Consider the following 26,442-nt stretch of genomic DNA (forward strand, 5'->3'; position numbering starts at 1 on the left):
CCATATCTGCGAGCTTGCCAGTGTTTGCCCCTAAAGTGTGCCTCCCTCTGCGCCTCTTCTGTGTATTCTGTGAGTTTGGCCCTAACTTTTCCCTGCGTTTCCTGATCTGGGGTATGCTGTAGTGCGTCTTCCAGGCTTTTCAGGTCCCGTTCTAACTTGCCTAGCCTGTTCATGATATCACGGAGCACACCCGTCCCTTTGGAGATGCAATACCCCATTAGCCTGACTTTAAAGGCCTCCCAAATGGTCTCCACGGCCTGTACCGTGTCCTTATTGCGTTTGAAGAAGCTCAGTATCTCTTCGCGCAGTTCTTCCGGAAGACTGCATCTAACAACATTTTGGAGTTCAAGCACCACGCACTGCGTGGCGGGCTGAAGTCCTCCGAGGAGAGCGTTAATTTGACAGGTGCGTGGTCAGAGTATGTTCGGGCTAGGTGTTGTGCTGTGCAAATGGCAGGCCCAAACCCTTGAGAAACAAACCAGTAATCTAGCCTCGCTCAAGTGGCTGAGTGAGCTGTAAAGTGTGTACCTTCTCGTTTCGAGGGATATAAATGCCTCCATGCATCTAGAAGGTGATGGTCCGCCATGATATCTCTGAGCAGAGCGCCCGCCTTGGTGTGATGATGCGGAGCAGGGTGCGACCTATCAAGAGATGGGGCGTATGTAACGTTAAAATCTCCACCCCAGACAATGTGGTTCGAACCAATTGTGTTTATCTCTTCCCATAAGTTGAAATAGAAGTCGGGTCATCCACATTGGGTCCATAGCAGCACACCAGTGTGACTGATTCCATGCCTAAGCCCCCCACATCATGCAATATCTGCCCATATCATCGCTCTTGGAGCCCAGCAGAGAAAAGGGTACTTGTTTTTTAATCAATATGGCAGTGCCCCTAGCGTAGCTGGAATAAGAGGAGAACACTCTGTGCATAGCCCATCTGGAAGCAAAGATATTAGTCTGTTGGGGTAGAAAATGTGTCTCTTGCAACATTGCTATATGCGTGTTGTGTCTGTCTAAATATGCGAGCACCTGACACTTTTTCTGAGGGTCTCCTAGTCCCCTAACATTCCACGTGACAATATTCAGCTGTGTCTTATTATCTAGAAACATTCAGCGGCAACCAAAGAAAAGAAATGCAAAATCAACGGCGGCGCTGCTCGTCTCATCTCTACAGTACATTCACTGATTAACATGGAACGCTGTGCATTTAATGTTACTATAGCTCTTTCTGGGAACTTACATTTTCCTGCTACATGGCTGTATATGCCTACCAAGGTCAAACCATTCAATCTCCAAACATTCCCGCCTTCCCCTCCCACTGAAGCAACCCCATCCTGCCAGAATTACACCCCCCCCCCCCCACCTGAACCATTCCCCAACCAGGGACTCCATATCGTCCCGTTCCTGAAAAAAAGGCAAAAAGCCGGTGGGTATTTCCCGCTGGGGACCATATCTAAGTGGCAGCACATCAATCCCTCACACCCAGAGCCAGTTCCGCCAAGGCAGTAGCTCTTGTAGGTGTGGAAGAGGGGTGCCCAGCGATCCAATATCCGGCACTACGGGGGGGGACATAGTAGTCGCTGTACTTGAAAAGTCACGCCCCTCCCAACCATACACATCAATACTTACGGGGACAGTCAACATATGGATAATGTTCATATTTCCAGGAATGTTCATTCTTCCTCCTCGTGTGCTGCCGCAAGGGGGGAGTCTGTAGGGCCCTCCTCCTCCCCACCAGATTTGTTCAATTTCTTAATCTGTTTGAGGAAGTCTTCCACTTGTTGTGGCTGCGTGAAGAATTTCTGACTGCCTTGGTGTGTTACCCTCAAGCGTGCCGGATAGAGAAGAGCATAGTCAATTTGGAGTGTACGTAATTTTGCCTTGACGCCCAGAAACTTTCGCCGTTCTTCCTGAACCATAGGCGTGAAATCCGGGTATATGGTAAAAGAGTTGCCATCAAATGATAGCAAATTTTTACTGCGTGCTGCTCTCAAAGCTACATCTCTGTCCCTATAGTTCAGGAGCCTCGCAATGATGGGTGTTGGGGCAGTGCCGGGCTTGGGCTGGGGCCCTAACGAGCGGTGTGACCTCTCGACTATAAATTGATGAGAAAAAGCCTCTGTCCCAATTGCCACTAGTACTACCTTCTCTACATACTCTTCCATTCTTCCCGTGTTGGTGGATTCCGGAATACCTAAAATGCTAATATTATTGCGCCTGCTTCTCGCCTCCAAATCCTCATTCTTAGCCGCAATTATCCATAATAGATTGTCCATTCTGGAGAGCTGCGAGGTGTGTCTAGCCGTGGTGTCATCCGAGTCCGAGATGCGCTGCTCCGCCTCCTTCAAACGCTCTTCGTGCACATCCAGTTTATGGACCATGGCATCCATACGTGAGGACATCCGGTCTACTTTGTCAGCGATCGTGGCAAACCCATGGCGAACCTCCCGAAGGACTTCCTGCAGATCCGCAGCTGGTTCTGATGTTGCGCCAAGTGACCCCACAGACCCCGCTTGGCTCTACTGTTCCTGTGCCGCACGGGAGGGTTATTTAGCAGCATCAAATGTAAGTTTGGGTTGTTTCGCATTGGGCCGGCCCATTGTAGATATGACTGTAGTAGGGCAGGTGGTCCGCGTCACGTGTCAGCTCGCCAATACTCTCAGCAAGGATTGATGAGAGGTAAGTAGCAAAGAGAAACAAAGTGCCAACGTAAATGGCATGTTCGAGGCATGTGGGCTGCTAAATTCATATCTTAGCATTAGATCGCCGCCTAGTGTTGGGTCCGGATGATCGCACATTGTTGTCCTGGAAGAGTCTTCGAAGTATCCTGAGATAGGTGGCTCCTCCCCTGGACTACAGTGCGCATGGGCATCGGCTCCATCCCCAGATTGTTTTTTTCCGCCATTGGGTTCGGATGTGGTCTCGACGTCTTTCTGTCGAAACCGAGAAAAACTAACTTTTAGCGGCCAAAAGGCCTCGCTTTTTTTTGCGTCGGTATTGTCTGCGCACGGTCTCGAGTCTTCCGTCTCTTGGAGCCGGAATAAGCGGAGTTTTCTTTCGCTCTTCGGACTTTGAGGCCTTCTCATCGCGACGCGACTGCAAAACTTTTCTGAACATGGAGCGGAGCCCGTTTAAGTACTGCCCGCTCTGTGGGTCCAAGTACCCACACATCGATCTACACCCCGTCTGTAACAAATGCCTTTCGCCTGACCACGACGACGGCAAGTGCAAAGCCTGTGCACAGTTCCGGTCTAAGAAGACTCTCAAGCTTCGGCGCGCGGTGCGCATGGAAGCTAGACAAGCGGCCCCGGATCCGGAAAACATCTTCGGCGACCAGGAAGAAGAGGACCAGGGTCATCATCTTCAAATCTCCCCACCCGAGACGGAGGTCGAGGCGGATCCGGTAGACGACGACGGAGTCGTGGGTCAAGGCCTTGAATACGTCGACGAGGTAGGAGACGACGAAGAGATTTATGGGGCCGCGGCGGATAGCTCAGGGGACGAGCTCTGCCCCGAAGGTTACGAGGATACCGACCGGGTCACGGGATCGCTTGTAGGCCTTACCCAAGACCCAGTGCCGCAAGCCACAGCCCCGCCTTCTGGCCCGGCCACGGACTTACTTGCTGAGCAGCCTGTATCGAAACCGAAACCGAAACCATCGGGATCGACTACATCTAAGATGGCCGACCCGAAAACGAAACCGAAACTTAAGGACTCGAGTGTCCCTAAGATGGCTGCCGTGCCGGCGAACACGACTGTACCCGCTACTCCATCGACTCCGTCGACCTCCGGTCCGCAGAAGTCGAAGAAGTCCGTCGATTCCGCTGCTGCAAAATCGAAATCGACGCCAGAGGAGGGGTCCTCTAAGAAAGATGGTCGGCACGGGTCAACAGCGGCGCCGCCGTCCAAGCACGCCAAAGCCGGCTCCACGGAGGCTACGCAGGCGCACGGATCGAAGACTGGCACGTCTGCGCACCGGTCCCAGGAATCGGGGTCGGTGACAGCGGGATCCGCGTCGAAAGCGCACAAGGCCCACAAAGACGTCGGATCCGAGGGAAAGGTCAAGACATCCTCGTCGGCGCCAAAACCCACTGTGAGTGAGACGTCCCCCATCGCCGAATCACTACAGAGAATCAGAGAGAAGGCCTCTGCTCCGTCGGCTCCGATATCATCGCCGCAGGCGCAAAAGGACAATCCAGCAAAGCCTTCTGGCAAACTTCTCTTTATTTTGCCGCCGAAGGAGGCGCCGAAAGCCTTTTCCACCAAATCGGCACCAAAGAAGACGGTTTCTTCAACGGCTGGCCCACTTCCACGTCGGGTACTCGAATCAGAGGATGATTCAGAGCATTTCATCGACGCTGACACAGGCAAATTGACCCTCTATAAGAGAAAAATCACTTCAGAGTCAGTGGACTCATATGTCATCCCACTGAAAAAGAAAAGGGTGACCCTTGACGCTTCAGGCCTCATGGAACCAATCCAGCCTCCTCCGAGACGGAGCCCTACTCCCTCACCAGAACACTCTGCGGGTGAGGGGTATGATGAGGACGAGCAATACAATTTCCCTATCAATGAACCAGATGCACAACCGGATTCATATGATGACACTGGTGACCAGGGCACCCAAAGTGTGGGGCATGACCCGCAGCTTTTTAATGCACGTGCATCCCCAACTGAGGATTCAGCAGGTTTTCATGCACTAATTGAGAGGGCGGCAGCCAATCATGATGTGGACATGCATGCTGACCCGATAGAGGAAGACTTCCTTTTCGACACATTTTCAGTCTCTGAAAGGACAGTAAAGACGCTGCCTATGCTTAAAGGAGTCCTCAAGCATGCTGGGGACATATTTAAGGAGCCTACCAGAGCACGAGTGGTCAATCCACGTATTGAAAAGAAGTACAGACCTGCACCTGCAGACCCCGCATACATTCGGGGACAGTTGCCACTGGACTCTCTTGTGGTCGCCAATGCCAGGAAACGTGCCAACTCCCAGACGACGGGTGAAGCTCCTCCCCCGGATAAGGAGTCCAAAGTGCTAGAGGCAGGGGGCAAAAGAGTAGCTGCACAGGCCGCAAATTTTTGGCGCATTGCCAATACACAAGCACTCTTAGCACGTTACGATAGGGCGCATTACGACACCCTAGAACAGATTATACAACACCTGCCTCCGAAGTTCCAAGAAGGCACCAAACTGCTTATTGAGGAAGGGAAGCTAATCTCAAACGCAGCCATCAAGTGTGCACTTGACGCCGCAGACACAGCTGCTAGAGCTATCAACACTAGCGTTATGCTGAGACGACAGGCGTGGCTCCGCATCTCGGGGTTTAAACCAGATATTCAGACAACCATTCTTAATCAGCCAGTCAATCCTGATAGTCTGTTTGGTCCAGATGTTGACACCACCCTAGAAAAAATAAAAAAAGACACAGACACTGCTAAGTCCATGGGGGCCCTACAGTCACAACAGTTTCGTGGCAGCAATTTTCGTCGCTCAGGTGCACGCGGAGTCACCAGAGGACAAATGGGTCAACAATCTCAGTTCTCAAGAGGTGGAGCACAATCCTCGTTCACAAAACAGAACAAGGGAGGTTACAGAAATAACAGCAACAGAGGTCGCGGCAGAGGAAACAACAGCTCCCGCTCCTCTACCCCAACCAAACAGTGACTCTCTGTCGCTGCCCCCCGACCACTTAACACCTGTCGGGGGGAGACTGCAGCAATTCCTGCCCGTCTGGAGAAACATCACCACAGACAGGTGGGTGCGACAACTAGTCCAGTATGGTTATTGCCTAGAGTTGAAATCCACTCCACCCAACATCCCGCCAAGGCAAAGGCCTATGTCCGCAGAGCACTTGCACTTATTGCAGCAGGAAGTAGTGGTGATGCTGCAAAAAGGCGCAATCGAGCTCGTGCCGGTGGGAGAGGAAGGCACAGGGGTATATTCCCTGTACTTCCTTATTCCAAAGAAGGACGGATCTCTCAGACCCATTCTAGATCTACGTCCCCTCAACCTGTACATACTATCAGAACACTTCCATATGCTTACACTGCAACAAATTCTTCCCTTGTTAAACCAAGGGGACTTCTTAGCAACCTTAGATCTCAAGGATGCTTATTTCTACATTCCACTACACCCGTCCCACAGGAAATACCTCACATTCACTATCCAAGGCAAGCATTATCAGTTCAAAGTCCTACCCTTCGGAGTGACCACAGCCCCAAGGGTGTTTACCAAGTGTCTGGCGACAGTAGCAGCGCACCTCAGGAGGCAGAACATTCATGTCTACCCCTACCTAGACGACTGGCTCGTTCAGGCCAAGTCGGAACAACAGTGCGCCGCGGACATGTCAACTACCATTCACCTCCTTCACGATCTGGGCTTCTCGTTGAACTACCCAAAGTCGCATCTTCAGCCGGCACATGTCCGGCAGTTTCTAGGTGCGACGATCAATACCCTGACGGCCATGGCTCAGCCAAACCAAGTCAGGATAGACAGCATGCAGTCTCTAATCCAAAAGTTCAGACCACAACACTCACTTCCAGCGAGAGTGTTCATGCAGTTGATTGGCATGATGGCCTCCTGCATCTTCATAGTCCCTCACGCACGGTTGCATATGCGTCCGCTCCAGGAATGCTTAGCAAATCAGTGGACACAGGCTCAGGGACAATTGACAGACCTAGTGTTGGTTACCAGTCGGGCATACGACTCTCTGCATTGGTGGACTCCACACAACCTTTGCAAGGGCCGACTGTTCCAGGAGCCAGTGCCACAAATTATCCTGACAACGGACGCATCTCTCCAGGGATGGGGAGCTCATCTGCTCACTTACACAGTGCAGGGACTATGGACGACGCAGCAACAGAAGATGCACATCAACTATCTTGGAACTGATGGCAATCTTCATGGCGCTCAAGTCCTTCATTGTACATCTGTGCAACAAGGTAGTGTTAGTCCGGACGGACAACATGACCGCGATGGACTACATTCAAAAACAGGGGGGCACCCACTCGCCACAGCTGTCTCATCTGGCTCAGGGCATGTGGAAGTGGGCCATTCAGAGGAACATTTTCCTCATGGCAGAACACCTCCCGGGCAAGGACAATCAGATGGCGGATCTGCTCAGCAGATACAGCCATCAAATGCACGAGTGGGAGTTACACCCATCTGTACTCCACCCGTACTTCCAGCAGTGGGGTCATCCGGAGATAGACCTGTTTGCCACAAAAGAAAACGCAAAATGCCAACACTTTGCCGCCAGGTTCCCTCACCCACAGTCGCAGGGCAATGCGATATGGATGAACTGGTCAGGCAAATTTGCGTACGCTTTTCCACCAGCCCCTCTGATACCGCTGGTCGCGAGAAAGCTAAGGCAGCACGCGATGACTCTCATCCTAGTTGCTCCAACGTGGGCGCGCCAAGCATGGTACCCCACGTTCCTCGAACTCTCAGTGGTGCCGCATCAAAGACTGCGCCTCACGCCCAGTCTTTTGACGCAGAACCATGGAGAAATTCAGCATCCAGATCCGCAACAGCTCAACCTGGCGATCTGGCTCCTGAAGTCCTAGAGTTCGGATACCTTAACTTACCTCCAGAATGCATGAACATCATCAAGGAGGCAAGGAAGCCAACTACCAGAGCATGCTATGCTGCAAAATGGAAGCATTTTGTCATTTACTGTACAGCCAATGACATCAACCCGCTAGATGCATCTATCCCTAACATCATTTGCTATCTGTTGCATCTTTACAAGTGCAATCTAGCGTACACTTCCATTCGGATACATCTATCCGCCATAGCGGCTTATCTTCAGAACAGGCAGCATCTCTCTGTCTTTAGAGTGCCTGCCATAAAAGCTTTCCTTGAAGGTCTGAAACGAGTCATTCCCCCAAGAACACCACCAGCTCCGGTGTGGAACCTCAATGTGGTCCTCACCAGACTAATGGGACCACCTTTTGAGCCACTGCACTCGTGTGAACTCCAGTTCCTAACGTGGAAAGTAGCTTTCCTAATCGCTAACACGTCGCTAAGGCGTGTTAGTGAGCTGCAAGCGCTCACAATCCAAGAGCCATTCATTCAGATTCATCCAAATAGGGTAGTGCTACGTACTAACCCCAAATTCCTTCCGAAGGTGGTGTCACAGTTTCATCTCAACCAAACTATTGACTTACCGGCATTCTTCCAAAACCCACAAACTGTGGCGGAAAGAATGCTCCATACGTTAGACGTACGGAGGGCGTTGATGTACTACATAGACAGGACACAACCCTTTAGAAAGACAAAACAACTTTTTGTTGCCTTCGCACCACAACACAAAGGCAACCCTATTTCCAAAGCAGGAATAGCCAGGTGGATTGTTAAGTGCATCCAAATATGTTATCAAAAGGCCAAGCGCACTTTAACGATACCCCCAAGGGCGCACTCCACACGCAAACTGGGGGCATCCATGGCTTTCCTAGGGAACATTCCTTTAGAGGATATTTGCAGAGCAGCCACGTGGGTTACACCACATACCTTTACAAAACACTACTGTGTTGACGTACATTCCAAGCAGCAAGCAGCTGTAGGACAGGCTGTTCTCAAGACACTCTTTCAGGTTTCTGCAGCTGGCACGGGCAACCGCCGCTGATGGAGGGACTGCTATGTATTCTATGCTAAGATATGAATTTAGCAGCCCACATGCCTCGAACTGAATATGCTACTTACCAGTATGCATCTGTTCTTGGCATGTAGGGCTGCTAACATTCATATCGCCCACCCTCCTCCCCGGTGCCTGTCGCAGCTGCAGATATACTATTGTATTCACTTATTAGCATGGACATCCTTTACACTTTTCACTCCATCTTCTGCCACAATGGCGAAAAACAATCTGGGGATGGAGCCGATGCCCATGCGCACTGTAGTCCAGGGGAGGAGCCACCTATCTCAGGATACTTAGAAGACTCTTCCAGGACAACAATGTGCGATCATCCGGACCCAACACTAGGCGGCGATCTAATGCTAAGATATGAATGTTAGCAGCCCTACATGCCAAGAACAGATGCATACTGGTAAGTAGCATATTCAATACAGTGGTCTGATGCCAGGCCCTAGCAATGCAGCTTCGTCCTCAGGACGCTAGGCCTACATAGCGGATATCAGCAACGCAGCCCCCGGCGTGGCACGCTACACTCACGTCCGATCTTCGCCTGTCACCTCTGCCGATAGTCAAGGGGGCCAGGTGTTATGGCAGCACCCCCCGTCGCAGTGCATGGTGGCCCACAGCACTTGTGATGTATCACGCCGTCTAGATCCTCTTCGCAAAGCGTCGTTGCCTGCAGGGGTATGTTCAGTATGGGCAGGCTTAAGAAATGTCGGGTCCGGTCTTCCCGGTAATCCCGCAGCCCAGACCAGCTGTCCCCGCTCCCCACTCTGGTGTCTCAGGCCCACCGACTCTTCTCCAACAAGGCCGTCCTGAAGCTCTCCAAATGACCCCCGTGACGCCGTAGGGTCAGGTTGGTGAGCGGTGCCGTAGGTATGCGGGCAGTGGGGAGGCAGCAGAGCGGACAGGGCGCAGGGTGTCCCGGAGATGCAAGCTGCGGACGAGTATCTCGGAGATGGGCTGAGGTCCAAGCCCCTCCCGGCTTACCTCCGTCCCGCACCCGCGGCGGTAGTCTCTCCTTCTCAGGCTCAGGGCGAGGTGTAGGAGACGATCGGGGATGCCTCCGCTCCCGTCGCGGCGATGCTAGCGGCAGTCCTCAGGCTCCCAAGGCTACGGCTCAGAACCCTCCCTCAAATGCGGCCCGCAGCCTCGTGGAGAGCCGCGGGTTCGCGTAGATGTCGCGGCCGATCCCAGAGAAGGGGCACCTCCACAGGTAGCTCCCGGCACACCGTCACCAGCGCCTCACAGCCGCAGTTCTTTTGCAATCCCGCTGAGAATTGGGCAGCTGACGTCGGAAGGGTAGAGCTACATGGGGATATAACCCAAGTCCCCGAAAAGTGCCAATAAGCGGATAAATTAAAGGATTTATATTACTGGGCGGCGAGAGCCTCACAGGAAGACTACCATCCGCTAGTGCACCACCTAGCGCCCCCTCCCCCCCCACAATTTAGACTCTGCGTTACTGATCAGCTCTACTAGTTTTTCAACCAATTGCTACTACCACCAAATTTTTGTCTTCACTAAAGCATTTCCCCCCTTTTAGACTTTTACATAATCCATATTTCTTCCAGAGCCTTTTGGCTGAAGTGCGATAGGAATCAGCATATTACTGACAAAATATCAGTCACTGTATGAGGTGTTTTGGCCTCAATGCCAGTGCTCTGCCTTGTGGTGTCTGTTGAAGCCTGTTAGCCAAACAGTGAGAGAATGGACATAGATGCATTTCTTTCCCCCTTCAGGTTTCAAGGCACTAGCTGTTGGTAAGAACCTCTCTAATTACATTTCTCTCCAGAGCCTGTGACCTTTTGTTATGTCTCACCCACCGAACAGGTCAAGATGTCTTTTTGCAAAAAGATCGATTTTCAGCTTGGAGTGGGCTAAGCAACTGCCCATTGCTTGCCATTGGTTTGATTTATTGTCGCTCTCTTTTACTTGTTACTTATTCATTAGCTTATGTGTGCTTTATTTTCTCTTCTTGTGTTTGTCACTTCTCTGGAGCATAGCCACATTACTTGTTACCTTCCAATGCTAACTTTTCAGGCAATACCTTTTTTTCCTTTTGGTTAAGTACTCCACAAACATACACATGATTTCCAGCTCTCTCCCTCTTGTACTTGTCTTCTCCCCTCCACCATGCTCTGTGCTGCTATCTCTTACACGTGTGCTTCTCCCAAGCCCCATCCATTGAGTGTTTGCCCTTGTGTACCTCTCCCCCATTTTACTTTTTCAGCAGTGTGCTTCCCCCACCATAAGCTCCACATTGTTGTCTCGCTCACCAGCTTGCTTTTCTCCCCCCACACTTTAGTATCCTCTCTCTCTGTTGTTTTTTAATTCCTCCCACCTGCGCCCTCCATGTTGCTTCCCTCCACCTGCTTTAAAAAAACAAGCATTGGAAATGCAATAGGGCTCGCTTTAAGGAAAGTTTGAGCTATTGGTCTTATAAATGATTTTTTTTTTATGTGTTATTTTTTAAAATGGCTAAATTAATAGCTTTGTCATTTACAATGCCAATAGTTATAACTTTCGCAAATGTGACACCTATAGCATTTGTAATGCAACATGTTTTGTATTTACGTGACTTAGATGTATTAATATTACAAATAACAATGGCTTTTAATTTTTTTAAATAATTAATACTTAAATAATGTATTTAATTTGTAATGGCAATAGCTTAAACTTACTCTGAAACTGAATTGGGGAAAAAGCCTGCCCGAGTGGATCTAAGGAACAGGTAAACTGGAGAACAAATCCAATAATACAGAAACATCGGATCCTGAGTAAATCAAGGGAACTAGTCAAGAGAAAGGAGACACAGCTGGCATAAAGAGGCCAATCTTGAGTAGTGCATAAACCTAAAGATCCCATCTCTAACTACATAGTATTGTGCCGCCGCCGGGTGCCAGGCCCAGCTGGGTGTGCGGGCTCACGACAGATGGCGGTAGCAAGCCTATGTCAAATAGGACCTGGGCAAGACTTCTCTCTGGGGGTTCTAAAAGAAGCCGAATAGACCATTCCAACAGACGGCAGGGCGGTACCTGGCCAATGTGCAGGGCAACCGCAGGCCTATCCAGATCTACATCTCAAAGATACACATTGATGTACCCATCGAAAAAGTTGCCCTAAAAACGGGCGTATTTAAGACCACATTGAGGGTCATGGTGTCTTTAAAAGCTTGCGAAACACAAAGACGGTGATAGAGTATGGCCGGTAGTAATGGCGAAACTCTTTGTACAGCTCTTAACCTTGATATAAACGATCATTAACAGGCGTATTCAAGACCACATTGAGGGTCGGGGTGTCTGAATCACCTTACTAAACACAAAGACGGTGGTACATTTTGGCCGGTAGTTATGGCAAAACTCTTTGTAAAGCTCTTAACTTTAATACAAACAATAATTAACCACTTCCCTGCGCTGATTCCCTCACCACGGGGAATGGGCTTGTTAAACTACACAGCGAGGGTCAGGAAACAAATCAAGGCCTATTGATAATAGTCATGTTTGGCCGACAGTAGTGGCGAAACTGCTCGTCTGAACCCTTCTATGAAAGACCCCGATTCGGGACCGTAAATAAATGAAAGATGTATATTTTACAAAGATAGCCAATACAGGCGTGCATGAGTTTTAAACAGAGACTACTTTGTCGCAACAGAATTCCGATATTGGTCTTTATAAAAGGGACCGTAAATAAATGAAAGATGTATATTTTACAAAGATAGCCAATACAGGCGTGCATGAGTTTTAAACAGAGACTACTTTGTCGCAACAGAATTCCGATATTGGTCTTTTAATGAAAATAGTGTTCCATACACGCAAGGTCTTTCAGGATAAACACATTGAAGTATAGATTACAAAGACGGCCAAACAGGCGTGCATGAATTACTTTATCACAAGTAAATTCCGAGATTACTGTGAATAAGCACTAGTTTATTGACGGCTTATTATAGGTCAACAATGCGCATGAAAGAGACCGAGTCCGATTACTGTAGAAAACAAGCCCTCGGCATTGCTGTGGTGGGGAGGGGGGGGGAGGAGAGAGGCAAGAAGGGAAGAATAGGGGCTGGGAGCAGCAGCCTTTGATGTGCCGGCCGGCCGTGCAGTGAATAATTAGATGAGGAGAAATGTCGGCTGGGGGAAGCTTGAGATGCCTGAGGAGGCTGGTGGCTTTGATGTGCACGCGCTTTTTGCCAATGCGCTTGCGCATTGAGCTTGTTTTTCTTGGGCACTGCAACAAATCGCCTAGATGGTTAAGCTCTGTTTAAGCCACAATATAGCTCACCAGCTTTGCGCAAGCGCATCAGCAGGCGAGCCCTAAAAACTTTTGGACGTTTTTATTTTTATTTACAGATATAACTCAAATCAGTAAACCAGCATTTACAATGCAAAAGATCTCGCATTTGCGATAGTTTGAGCTGTTGGCATTGTAAATGACTATGCCTTTTATTTGTGGGTTTTGAAAATCTGCAAGCGGTGCGTAAACACGCACTTTGTACTTGCTTACGAGAAGCAAGGCTGGCAGTAAAGAGGTGCAGTTGACTTTACTAAAGCTCAACCTTCCCCTTAAAATGTAGATTTCTTATATGTGTTTGTGAATTAAATAAAATATTTGTTATTTTTTTTATTTTGATGAATGCTTTATTTTGTTTTTTTAATTTATTGTTTTGCAGTTCAAATTATCGAAAATGCTTAGGTCGGGGTCCATGGATTCCGGTAATGAATTCATTGGGGGCCTTTGGGTCCCAGTAATGATTCATTCTGGGTCCACATTAGGCAAAAGGTTAAGAACCACGGCAAAACCCTCTGTAGTGGTTTGGCCACCAAAAAGGCTGGTGAAGAGCTATCACCCTCCTATTTGCACTATGTCGCAGAGCATGGGCTGACAAAAATCTGATTTTAACAGTCCCTGTGCAAGTGAAATCTCTGCTCTCTGTGTCACACGAGCAGAGTTGTTAAAAGTCCATTGCAGCAGGTCTTTCCATCTGGTGATGAAGTAGCAGGTGTTGGTAGTGAAGACTCTGCAATGCTTGAAGCCTTTTCTGTGCAATCAAATCTGTTCTGCTGCAGATTAAATGGTTTTAAATCATTACATGTTTTAAGTTAGTCTCTCTTACACCATTTTATGAACTCTGGCGTAAAACATGTCTTGCGCAACAAAATAGCATGGGAAAATATCATACTTAATAGTTAAATGGGATGAAATATATTGTTCCCACTGAAATCATAAAGTGTTTTGACACAAATTGTCTTCTTTTAAAATGTAGAATTTTAAGCTGCCTCTCTTCTGTGCTACCTATTTCTTAAGAGATTGATGGAGTAGAGTTTGTTTCTTGACCTGACTTCTTGAGAGAACATTGGGCATGTCCATCTGTGGGTGCACTATCAGCTTTCATGTGGGTTTAAAACTTCCAGGTCTTGTTAGGAATCTAACGCACGCCACCTTCTAACTCCACCTACAGGTTTCACATCTCCTATTTCATGTGGTAGCTTTTTTTGTGGGTTGTTAGCCAGATGTTTTTCATGTAAAGGACATTTCTTCCATGTGTGTTCAATAGGAATGTTACCTAAATTGGGGAAACAGTTATCTGGATATGAAGGGCATTTACACAATATACTGATGCCCTAGGCGTGCAGAGAAAACTACAGTCAAGAAAAGCACACAGATAACACATCCTCTAACTATAGCACCGTCGCTATTCATCAAACTCCTCGAATTTGGCACAGTTCAGCATTTCGTTTAGGAACGTGTTAGAAATGGGGGTCCCTAGTTGGCAATGGCTTGCCACTGTCCAAGTAGGGACCCTTCTTCCTAAGTCAGAGTAAAGGGGCTACACCCTTTGATAACCCCTGCTCAACCCTGTGGTAACGTAGCGCGAGCAGCTAGGCTTATCTCAGAGGCAGTGTGTAAAGCATTTATGATCATACACAGTAACTTAGTGAAGGACACTACAAAGGGACACCACACAAGTAGTTATAAAAAAATAAGTATCTTTAGATATAGACTTAACACAAGACCAATAACGGTAAAAAAAAACACAATACTGAAAAAGGGGGGTACTCTTGAAAAGCTGGAAAAAGAGTTCAAAGTGGTCAAATAGGGGTTCAGTTCAAAGCAGGGGCCTCTGCGACCCTTTTACTTACAAAGTACCTGGATTTCGTATCAAAACAAGCAAAATGTCGCAAACGAGCTGGAACATTGATTTTCCCCACGCTAGGCCGGCGATGCCTTGAATCCTTGTCGCAAGGGAGGATGATGCGCCGGTCTGCGGTTGCGTGCTGGGCGAAGCAACAGACTTCTTCACGCTAGGCCAGCGATGCGTTGAATCCTTGCCGCAAGGGAGGATGATGGGCTGATCCTGTTGCGTGTGCGATCTTGTTGCCATAAAAGAAAAAGGCGCCCTGCGAGGGAGCGATGATCCGGGTGCGATGCGAGGAAAATGGCTGACGCGCGCTGTCCGTTCTGCGATGTCGTGATGCGATGATCTCAATGCGATGATCCGGGGTTAGCGAGCCTCCGAAAAGCCCGCAAATGTGTGATGCGATGATCTCTGGGGTTAGCAAGCACTTTTGGCCCGCAAGCGTGCGATGCGATGATCTTTGGTTTGCGAGCACTCGGCGGCAGCAGCGCGATGATTTTTCTTGCGCTCTTCAGCTGCGGCGGCTTGCAAACGGGCGTTAGCGACGATTTCAGCACTCTCTTCTCTGTAGTAGAACTAGAAGCCCTGGAACTCACAAGGGCCTCACCTGCAGATAGAAATCCTCGCTGGGAGGAATCAGGAGGCTTGTGGGGGAGTCAGATGTGCCTGTGACTCCAGCAGGAGGCTAGCTCTCTTCTAGCCCTTGGGTGATTGCTTAGCAAAATAAAAGTCTCTCAACAGTCCTTTTCCCCTCTTCTTCCAAGTCCAAGGGGAACTACTGCAGGCCAATCCAAGAAATAGCACACAGGCACAAGGACAGGCCTCTCCTGCAGATTCCTTAAGTGAAACGGACAGAGGTCCGACTCAGCCTGCCTTGCCCCTCAAACCCAGACAGTAAATACACATAACAGCAGAGCACACTGGAAGGCTACTTTCTAAAAGTGATATTTACAAACACAGAATATTAAAACCACACAGCTAAAAGATGTATTTTATTATTCTGAGCTCAGGCATACTAAACTCGAATTTCTACCATGTTCCCTGGGACAGTTAGGACTATAGGATGTAATAGCCAGACTTCCCATTTTAGCCTATGGAGAACAGGTAGCATTGCAGCAATGAAAAACAAAATGGAGGGTAATTCGCTACCAGGACATGTTACACGTATCAAGCCATGTCCTGCCTTACACATACAATGCACCTACCATAGGGGTGACTGACATGATGCTAACAGAAGGTTCAGGGGCTGGGAAGTGTGGGCACTTCACAGCCCACACTTCCCAGCCAAGATGGCAGTTCTGGACTGCATACAGACACTGCAGTGGCAGGTCTGAGGTACCATTTACAAGCTGCTTCTGTGGGTGGCACAAACCAGCGCTGCAGGCCTATCAGCAGCATTTGGGTTACCAGCCCTGGTGACACATAGGCCACACTACTAGGGACTAACAAGTAACCCAAATAAACCAATCCGGGATATAGCAATTCGCAGTTACATTTACACAGGGAGCATTCGCGCTGTGGCACTGAATGGCAGGGGCACAGTGCCCAGGGCATCCAATACCAGCAAAAACGGAGGGGACAATGGCAGAATATGGAAGGGAGACCCATGCCAATGGTGCCAGGTCTAACAGAAAGTGTTTGCAAAGATGAAATAACTTTTTCTGTCATATTTCTATTTTTAGAATGTATCTGTGTCCCCTCCAAGTCCAGAAGCTGGCAAAAAGAAGGCCACTACGTTTTTCATGTTTCTTTTTGTAAATCACTGCTGTCCTTTTTAGGTCTCGCCTGTCGATGCGCATGCGCATCGAGCAAGGCGAGAGTATTGGGACTTATCCACTCTTTATCCACACTGCAAGGAATCGTGGCGATTCCTTGCAGTGCCCGTGACTTTTAAGCTCAATGCGCATGCGCATTGAGCTTAAAAGCGCGTGCACGTCCGTCTTTGTTTACCCGCTCCGCCCCCTCCCCTTCCCGCCGTGTCGCATTTCTCCTCCCCCCTCCCCTCTCTTCCCTCCGTCTTGTTTTTATTTTATTATTATTTTGCCCAGCGCACACAGCGTCCGATTAACAACATATGTCACTTCTCTTTTTTATTCATTATTGTTTTTATCGTGGCTTACACTATCTCTTACGCACATAACTTTATTATACACAGCACTCGCGCAACGCCGTTTCCGGATCTAAACACGCCCCCTTGCATCACACGCTGATTCGACTCCCAACAGCAGACACGGAGTCGCAGGCCAGCAGCCACGAGTGCAGAACCACTAGTTGGCGAATAGGTAAGCGCATAAAATTACCCCTCCTTAAGTCGCAGCACATCGCCGTAGTTGCATTTAACATTTGTGATTTCTTAGCTCAGAGGTTTCTACCAGAGGTGACAGCGGAACCATTATTTATTAGGTTAAAAGAAGTCTTGCTTGAACTGAGTTGATTTGCCGCATCGTTCACTGATGCCCGAGATGCTTTTATACTGTATTGTCTCCTCAGCACTTGATCACCAATAAAAAATGTTTTTGCAAAAAAAAAAAAAAAAAAAGAGTTTAAGACATTTCTTTAAGACATTAGTCCCTTTTTAGGGTCCATTTTCAGCGGCAGTGTGAGACCATCTCTTACAGGATTTTAAATTGCAGAATGGGGTCAGTGCATCCCATTTACTTACAACTTATTTACTTCTGAACAGCAAGGCGCGCATAACATAAGCGCGTTATTTTCACTGCAACGCTTGTTATTCACTGCGGGCTGGAGGGAGTGAGTCTCTGTCCCGGGCCCCTGCCAGGGGCCCCTGCAGAGCTGCTCTGTCGCAAGAAACGCCTTGGAAACTTAGCGCCACTCATCAGGATTCATCGAGTGCGTGTGATTGGTGTCTCTCTGCCTCGTGTGCCTTCTCTCTCTCTCACGTACATCTCTCTCCCCTCCCCCCAGATCTCATCCTCCTTAAGGGCCCGCCCCCTCAACGGTGACTCACCTAGCAGGCATCCAGCTAATGAAACTGCTGGAGTTTAAAGGGCTCCTACCTGCTCCAGCAGACCCCGGTCATGTGACATGGGGGTGGGGGCGCAACGCCCCCCCACCCCCCATGTGGGGGAACACCCAATGTACTGTAACCCGACCGACCCACTCCATTCTTATCTGCACGAGCCTCCTCGTGCGCAGCCTGGTTCCCCGCCTTAACCTTGTAATTAGACGCTTTGCTGCCCTTCCTTAAGCCACCAAAACGAGGCCCCCCATGCCCCTCCACTCTCTTCGCTCCCACTCCTGTGCTTTTTCTCCCTCTAACCTGCCTCCGAAATTGAAGCGTTTTTATGCCCCCCACCCTCCCCCCGTTGCGTCTCTCCAGGCCAAATTCCTCTTCGTCAGTACTCTGGGAGACAACTCCTAAGCTGAGGCTCCTGCAGCAGCCCCCCGCCACTCGCGCTCGCCCCTCGTGCGCCTTTGTCTACCCTTTAACCCGACTCCCCATTGAAACCTTCTTCCTGATACTCGGTGCGTCACCCCATGCCAAATACCTGGTTTGTTTTACTCCGAGAAGAGTAAATCATCTGCGCAGGATCACAGGATGTTGAGCCACTCCCAAGTCGGCAGCTCTGTGCATAGGCCACATCACTTCCCCTATGGTCCCCACTATAGCCTACGGTTGCCTAGCGGGCCCCATTGACTAACTTGCGTCTTCTGTGATCCTGTCCGCCCTCCGAGCTTAGCCTGCCACTCACGAATTGCAATTTTCTAACAACCATTGAGCCAGCCCCAGACAAAACACTTCAACCCTCCTATCCTCACACATCATTAACCTACCCTCCCGCATATTGCTCCACTCCTGCTGCCATATGAACCATCGCGCTGGGGGCAATGCAGTCCTCCATGCGCACTGCTGCTAGGCCCGCAAGGTGGTACCTGGGCTAAACATTGGGTGTAGCCACACCCTATTGTAATTGTATACCACTCTTCACCCTCACTCACCCTCACTCACCCTCACTCACCCTCACTCACCCTCAACCCCTCACTCACCCTCACTCATCCTCACTCACCCTCAACCCCTCACCCTCACCCACCCTCAACCCCTCACCCTAACTCACTCACCCTCACCCTCACTCACCCTCACTCTCACTCACCCTCAACCCCTCACTCACCCTCACTCACCCTCACCCTCACTCACCCTCAACCCCTCACCCTCACACAGTGCAATAGGTCTCGGAGCATTTGAGTTAGAGCTTTTAGATTTGTTTATGGCTTTTTTTATTTGTAATTCTTTAGCATTGGCTACAGGAAACAAAAATGCTAAAGATTTACAAAAAAAAACCATAAACAATTCTAAAAGCACTAACTCTAATGCTGCGAGACCTATTGCATTTCCAATGCTTGTTGTATTTTTGGGTTGGTTGTGTCCCCAGACAGGATAAGTTTTTTTCTTATGTGCTATGAAATTAAATTGTATACTTGTCAACTAGTTAGGCAGTGTTGCTGGCACTATTGTCTGATGAGGAACAAACAAACACACATGGACTCTTTAGCTCCTGTTAAGCAGGTTATGTTCATGCTTCTGTTTGGGACAACATGGCATGTTATCAGTTTAAAGAAACATATGTAATAAACAGCCAAGTGTACATTTATGAAAACCTGTAAAAAAATAAAGCTAGCATACATGACTTGCCAGCGTCTTTCACCACAGAAATAATGGGTCAAACGTTCATCAAACTTTAGGTGTTGTTCTATGGAGGAGTTTGAACATTTTGTATGCACTACTGTTGTGTACTAAATTAGAAGGAACAGCCACAGAGATGTCCATAGGTCAGAACGAGAAGGAAATGCTTGAAAAAATTAACGATTGGCATCTGCCCCATACAGCAACACCTGAAGCACAAATCTACTGCAATCGTCATGTTTTTCAGCCGGAGGAGAAGATAATCATGCCCCTGAACTATGTTTTTCTACTTTCTATTCTAATTAGGTGTACAATCATTTCCAACTTTCCTAAGATGGGGATAAAATACATCTTTCTGAACTAAAATGAAATTCAGCCATTAACTTTATATTCACTCAGCCTCCTTTGGTTATTTTTAGAACTCTAAAGTGCACATACTGGACACCGAAACATTTGGAACAACGTTCGGCCCAAAAGCTCAAAGAAAGCGCCCCAGCCTCTCTGTGTGTGATGTTCAAGAGCTTCTAAAAACAGCCGAAACGTCTGCGGATAACTACAGTCAAGAAAAAGATCGCGATCTAATTGTAGAAGATGATGGTGTCAGGTAAAAAGATGGGTTTCTCCAGCATGACTTGATATTTTTTCAGTTTTTAACCCCTTAGACCAATTCATATGTAGAGTGAAAAATGGGTATCGAGGAAACCTAAGTATTTCTGAAAAGGGGACACAATATAACGTTTAGGGGGAGTGGTTATTTGTTCATCTCTGAATTTGTGGGTACCCATACTGGCATATGATTTAGAACGTATTTTTCAAAATGTCTTCTTTCTTACACACTGGCGTATATTTGGAAGGCACAAACTCAGCATATTCCAATTGGTTATAACACATGTTCTCCTATTCTATGCTCCCACATGACTCCTGATATAAAGTTAATTGCTTGTGTGGGCAGACCTACTATCCGCAACAAATAACTGCCCAAAATGCTACATGCACGCATCACATTTTTTGACTCAAAACTGATCCTTTCTATGCAAAGTGGGTAGCTGTGAATTGTTGGCACTAGCTTAGCCCGTACCTAGGGAATCCTATCAAACTTGCAATTTTTTTTAAAACTAGACACCTGGGGAAATCCAGAGTAGGGTGGCTTGTGTGGCTCTCACCAGGTTTCGTTTTTTATTTACCCAGAATCCCATGCTAACCTCAACCTTTGAAAAAACACTGTTTCTTCACATTTCTGTGATGGAAATTTCTGGAATCTGCAGGGAGCGACAAACGTCCTTCCACCCAGCATTTCCCCAATTCTTTCAATAAAAGTGGTACCCCACTTATGAGGGTAGGCCTACAGCCCAGCACAGGAAACGGCCCAAAAAGCAATGAATACATTACATTTTTCCACTCAAAACTGACACTTTTTTTTTACAAAGTGGGTATCTGTGGATTTTGGGCACTAGCTCAGCCAGCACTTAGGGAAATCTAGCGAGCTTGCACATATTTGAAAACTCAACACTTTGGGTAATCCAAGGTGGGGTGACTTGTGTGTCTCTCACTCTGCAACTTTACCAAGAATCCCTTGCAAATGTCCAACTTTGGTAGAAAATACATTTTCCTCACATTTCTGTGACAGACAATTCTGGAATCCGCAGGGAGCTACATATTTCCTACCACTCATCCCCTGACAAGAACTGTACCCCATTTGGGTGGGTGAGCCACGAGACCACAACACCAAAAGGCCCTAAAGCACTACATTGAAAAATAAGCAGTCGGGAAGCTGCAGTATTTGGGGCTGTGCTGTCGTGCCACCCATGCAAACCTACGTACTACAGATATTTTTGAAAACTAGACAACCAGGGGATTCCAGGGTGGTGTGCCTTTCATGGATCCCATGAGGTGTTCTTAACCCACAATGCCATGCAAGCCTCAAAGCCTGAAATCACATTTTTCTTACATTTCTTTGATGGAAAATGATTCCGCAGGAATCCACAAGAATTCTACCACAAAGTATTACCCTACTTGTACCAATAAAAACACATTAAACCAAGGTCAATGAGAACTCTTACGAGGGGGACTCCATTGATCCGTTCCGGATGCGGGCTTTAGTCCCGGCCACACAAATGGTGCAGCGTTTTTATTGGCACAGTTAGGGTAGACTTTCCAAGGTGGCAGCCTACCCATGCCCAACAAGTTTAGTCATTCGTCATTACAAGTCGGACGATATTGGGAGTTAGCCACATTCTCCTGGCCCATATGTGAAAACAACACCCAAAGGAATCAAATATCCTCTCCTTTTCCATTGGGATGGGATTTCTTAGTCTGCAGGGGAGCAGAAAGACTGTTGAGGCTTTAGAGGCGAGGGTAGGGTGGTTGTTAGGATGGCCCGAGCCACCCCATTATTTATTAAAATACAATATATAGTCTTGCCATACAGTGGGCTTTCTGGCCACCAAGGGCACATTGGGGCACACCTCCTGTCTGCCCTGGGTGGGGCAAAAAGACTGGTTTGTTCCTTTTTTGGGATGAGTGTTGCCAATCCCAGAGTTCAACACTCATATCACTTTCTTTTGCCACAAAGGCAAAATCCCTGGTGTCAGGTGGACTCACTCCTCTTCCCTCCCCAGTCCCACCCCCCCAAAAGGGGATATTTGTGGCAATCTCCCAGAGTGGGACAAACCTCCTACTTGGGACAGAAAGACACTATAGCCAGACTGCCCAGATATCCCTAACTTTTGAACATTCATTTTTTTATTTAAAAAAATGCTAAATAGATTTACACCAAATCCCTAAAAGCACACTTTCTGCATAAATGTCTAGCTTTCTGCCAAATTTGATGTAATTCTGTTCAGTTGTTTTTTCTAAGACACTGTCTAAAATTCCTGTAGGAAATTGCATGGAGAAACACATTTTCGGATCTTCCCTTTTTCTCTGATCATCCCAAAACGTTCCGGGAAGTTGCTGAGGTGGATGAAATGTTTTCTAGAATGTTTTATGAAGATTGGTCAAACAGCACCAAGTTAATAGTGAGAACAAAAACGCTCTACTGTGGAAAGTCTGACCTAACACTAATTACAAAGGACCGCCACTGAGTATGTATGTGTGTGTGTGTGTGTGTGTGTATATATATATATACATATATGTGTATATGTATATATGTATGTATATGTGTGTGTATATATATATATATATATATATATATATATACCTCACTAGTGACACTGTCTTTTACATGAAAGCACCAAGTGCAACATTTCAACTGTATCATGTTTAGAATTTGGTTGTGTAGGCATCATAATTTGGTCTGCTGGCCAGTTGTGTTAAATAAGACTGCATGCCTTGGAAGTGTGCAATAACCTTAGCAAACACTCTGCCTTTTTGTTTGCAGTTCTTCCAGTATTGGCAGTGATTATAGCGTGTTTGACTACCAGACAGTGGGTTGAAGTCCATACCATGCAAACAGAGAATCTGAGAGCAAAGCGTACTTACTTCCGAATTAGCTTTCTCATTTTCATGCCTAATGAGACCAAGCATTGTCATGACACCATTATGCATCAGATTCATTTTTTTGTGGGCTGTTTCAAGAGGTCACTTACTGACTAAGCCTTATCCATCTAATATATTTTTGTGGTACGCTATGCACACTGGAAAACCTTGCAGGTAAAGATGCATGGCTGTGTAGAGCTTTAAATTGCGTTGCTCAAAGTACCGGCCCGTGTTATAGCACACAGCTTGCATTAAAGCTATCTAAATTACAAGGTAATTGTATAACAAATTTGTGGGAATTCAGATTATTGGTATGTTAAATTGTGTGAATAAATACCATGTTTTGTGCACTCAAATACTTTGGTTAGGTCAATACTTTAATAATTGTCCCACTTTGGAGTGATCTGGAGGATCAGTGAATGGGGATCTAAAACTCTGTTCATCCTTAGATTGGCGGTGCCAGGCTTCCTTTTGAAGGAAAACATATTTGTAGGAAGGTGGATATCTGACTATATGGTTACCCCAACTTTTTGCCTAGTCTTTTGCTGGTTTTCGACTTATTTGGCCTGGGATCCTGCTATTCAGGGCCCTAGGCTATCTGCTCTCCCTATAAAATGGGCTCCGTGTACTTTAGGTACATACTTGATTGGGTATTGGGTCACCTTTGTGAGCCCCTGTATAGGGTACCATAGGTACCCAGGGCATAGGTGCATCCAAGGCCTACCAGGGGCTGCAGCATGTATTATGCCACCCCTGGCTGGCCATCCAAACTGACACCACAGGCTGATCACTCAGCTTGGGTAAGGTGGTGTAATCACCCCTTACTTAGATATAGTATATCTATATCTACCTTATATATAGACACATAGTAACCTATAAGTCACTCCTATGGCAGGCCTTAACAATCCCAGAGGCAGAGTGCTTGGTTTTATGTGAGAGGGTGCCCTAGCATGAGCTGAGCCCCTCTGCAGCTTTCGGAACCATGTCCTTATAGCTGTTCTGTGATATAGCCATACCATATACTCTTAAGTCCATTATAATCCTCGCGGTTAATGCTAACTTTGGTTTGGCTTTATCAAAACATGTCGTGTTAGGTGTCAAACACTTTGGAAAACTACACAACGCCAATTCTGGCGGCGGGGTAGTATTCCACCTTTATAGAGGGAAAAGACATGTATGTTACTGCCTTACCCGGTTAAAGTTAAACAGAGCCTCAGCATCAAAAAATGGATGCTGCTGCCACAGACACGAGTCTGACCTCCGACAGCTGGGGGAAACTCCAGCAAGGGATGCCTGGACAATAGGTTTCCTGTCGAGGGAGGTGCTAGCACATCCCCAGACAGCCTGTAGTGTATTGGGGCAGGTTGGGTTGAATGGAAAGATGCTTTTCCAGACACTGCCTGGGGCACACAAGGTGCTCCATGCATAGCCCACCGCAAAACTGGAGAAAGGGAAAGGGGTGTAACCACCCCCTTCCCAGGTCCACCCATAAGAGGGACCTAGCAGGTAATCCAGCCCATTTTCTTAGTATGAAGATAGGTGCTGTGTCCCCAGGACTTTAGATTATCTTGGAACGAAACTCTGAAAGGAAACTCTTGGACCTTTGACGTTCTTTTTCGACTAAAAGACTGAAGACATCTCCCTTGTGCTCAAGGAGTGACCACCCTGTGCAAACAGGCACCACCAGTAACTTGCCGGTCTGCTTTGTCGACGTATCCCGAAGACTCAGGAACTGGACTCTCAGACTTCTCTGACTCCGACCCACAGCAAAGCTGAGACCCGGCGGACACGAGAGACGTGGGACCGGACACCCTGGACATACTGCATTTTGCTAACAGTGCAACTACCGAGGCACCCTCACAGTTGTGCATTGGGGTACGAGAAGCCCCAGACCCGAGCGCCATTTGCACCGAAGCTCAGCCCTCCACACTCCACAAGTGCCGCGTGGGGCCCGCTCATGCATTTCAGCTCAACGCGTCTTCCCGGTTACTAGCCCGCTTGGCTAGTGAGCCCCCTGAAGACAAACCTTTGAAACCAAACTGCTTTCCTGGTTGCTCCAGGCTTGCTCCAGCTTCCCTGCAAAGGAGAAGCTCCCCAGGCCTTGCTGGTCTGACTCAAAGCCAATCTTAACTTCCTGCGTGGTTGCGTTTGCCAAGGTTTGTTGGGTCCAATCCGGATACCGACACCGCAGTCAACTAGATCCTTCGTGGGACAGCTCAAATCCAGCTTCTGGTTGTCGTGCCTGCAGAGACAAGCTTCACCTGAGATCATCGCGACATCGCCTGGTTCCTTCCTGGTGATCCAGACTCTGTCCCCTCTGCTTTCAGGTTCTTCAGTTCTTCGATCCACCGGACACTCTTCCTTTGGCCGCCTGCAGCACTTCTTTTGCAGATCTCCATTGAAAGCATCGACGAAACCCGACACGAAAAGACACCTATGCACCCGGCTTCCCTGGGTGAGGGAACTCGAGTACTCTGGTGCTCCCGTGGGTATTGACTCTCCAAGTGTCCTAATTTAAAGGGGTTTTGTCATAGTCCATCCGGAAGTGCCCTAAAACAGTAACTTTGTAACTTCTTCGTTCTCCATTGTAAGTCAATGGTAACTCGCGACTGAGTTTAGACACTGCACGCGTCTCCCGTGGGTCTCCTAATTCCTAACCTTTGGTTGTTTAGTGTAGCCCCAGCGATTCCCTAGGCCCTAGGCCTATTCATTATTTCTGAAGTGGTTCTTATACCACTTACTTAGTATATGGTTTGTGAGGCCCCTAGGGCAAAACTGTATTTGTGCAACTTATCGTATGCTAATTGAGTAACTTGTGATGTACTTCTATCGCTGACCTCATAAAGAGTGCAGAGGGGTTGTGTTAGAAATAAATACATATATATTTGATATATACCTTGTGTGGTGTCTTTTCATTTGGTATTCAAGGGATTATAATTGGTAAACAGCTTGCTTTACATGCTCTCTGAAGTCTTAGCCTATGACTGCTGGTCCATGCTACCACTAGGAAAGCTTGTCAATAAGGTTGACTTTACGACCACCATCAATAAGGGTCGTTTAGACTGGTGCAAGGTGCCCACTAGAATAGTGGACATCAAATGCCAGGCTAACTTCTCACAATATTGTTCCATAGGATGGAGTTCGGAAAAACATACTTTGTCGTAAGAGGACCCTTGTAAGCTGAATGTTTTGCATTAAGAGTTTCATGTTCAACACAAATTATCTTTCTTTTACAGAGATGAAGTACGAGAAGAGATATTTAAAAAGGGGCAGTCGAAAAGAATCTGGGGGGAGCTGTACAAGGTATTGCACGCACATTGGACCTTCAATTTTATGAGGAAACGGGGCCAAAATCAAGGCATCTTTCTTACTCTGGGTTTGTCGGTTTTGCAAAGAATCCAAGTGTAATAGTGACAATGCCTTTGTAAATTCCATTGTGCTGGCATTACTTATGATAAGAGCGTGTTATGTTACTCGTTTTATGAATACACTATGTAATAAACTGTCTCAGAATACAACACTTACTAATATATCCTGAGAACAGAGGGG

General features: G+C 47.7%; 1 protein-coding gene across 1 annotated transcript in view; it reads left to right on the top strand.

Moving 5' to 3' along the window:
* GNL2 (G protein nucleolar 2) overlaps positions 1-26,442 on the top strand; it is a 295,764-nt gene that overhangs the window by 41,735 nt on the left and 227,587 nt on the right. The window contains exons 5-6 of the mRNA XM_078683329.1: positions 19,836-20,020; positions 26,130-26,269. Coding sequence (XP_078539455.1) covers positions 19,836-20,020; positions 26,130-26,269 — 325 coding nt within the window. The remainder of the gene's footprint in view (positions 1-19,835; positions 20,021-26,129; positions 26,270-26,442) is intronic.

This window comes from Lissotriton helveticus, chromosome 3_1 (assembly GCF_964261635.1).
Source record: "Lissotriton helveticus chromosome 3_1, aLisHel1.1, whole genome shotgun sequence".
NCBI classification, from domain to species: Eukaryota; Metazoa; Chordata; class Amphibia; order Caudata; family Salamandridae; genus Lissotriton; species Lissotriton helveticus.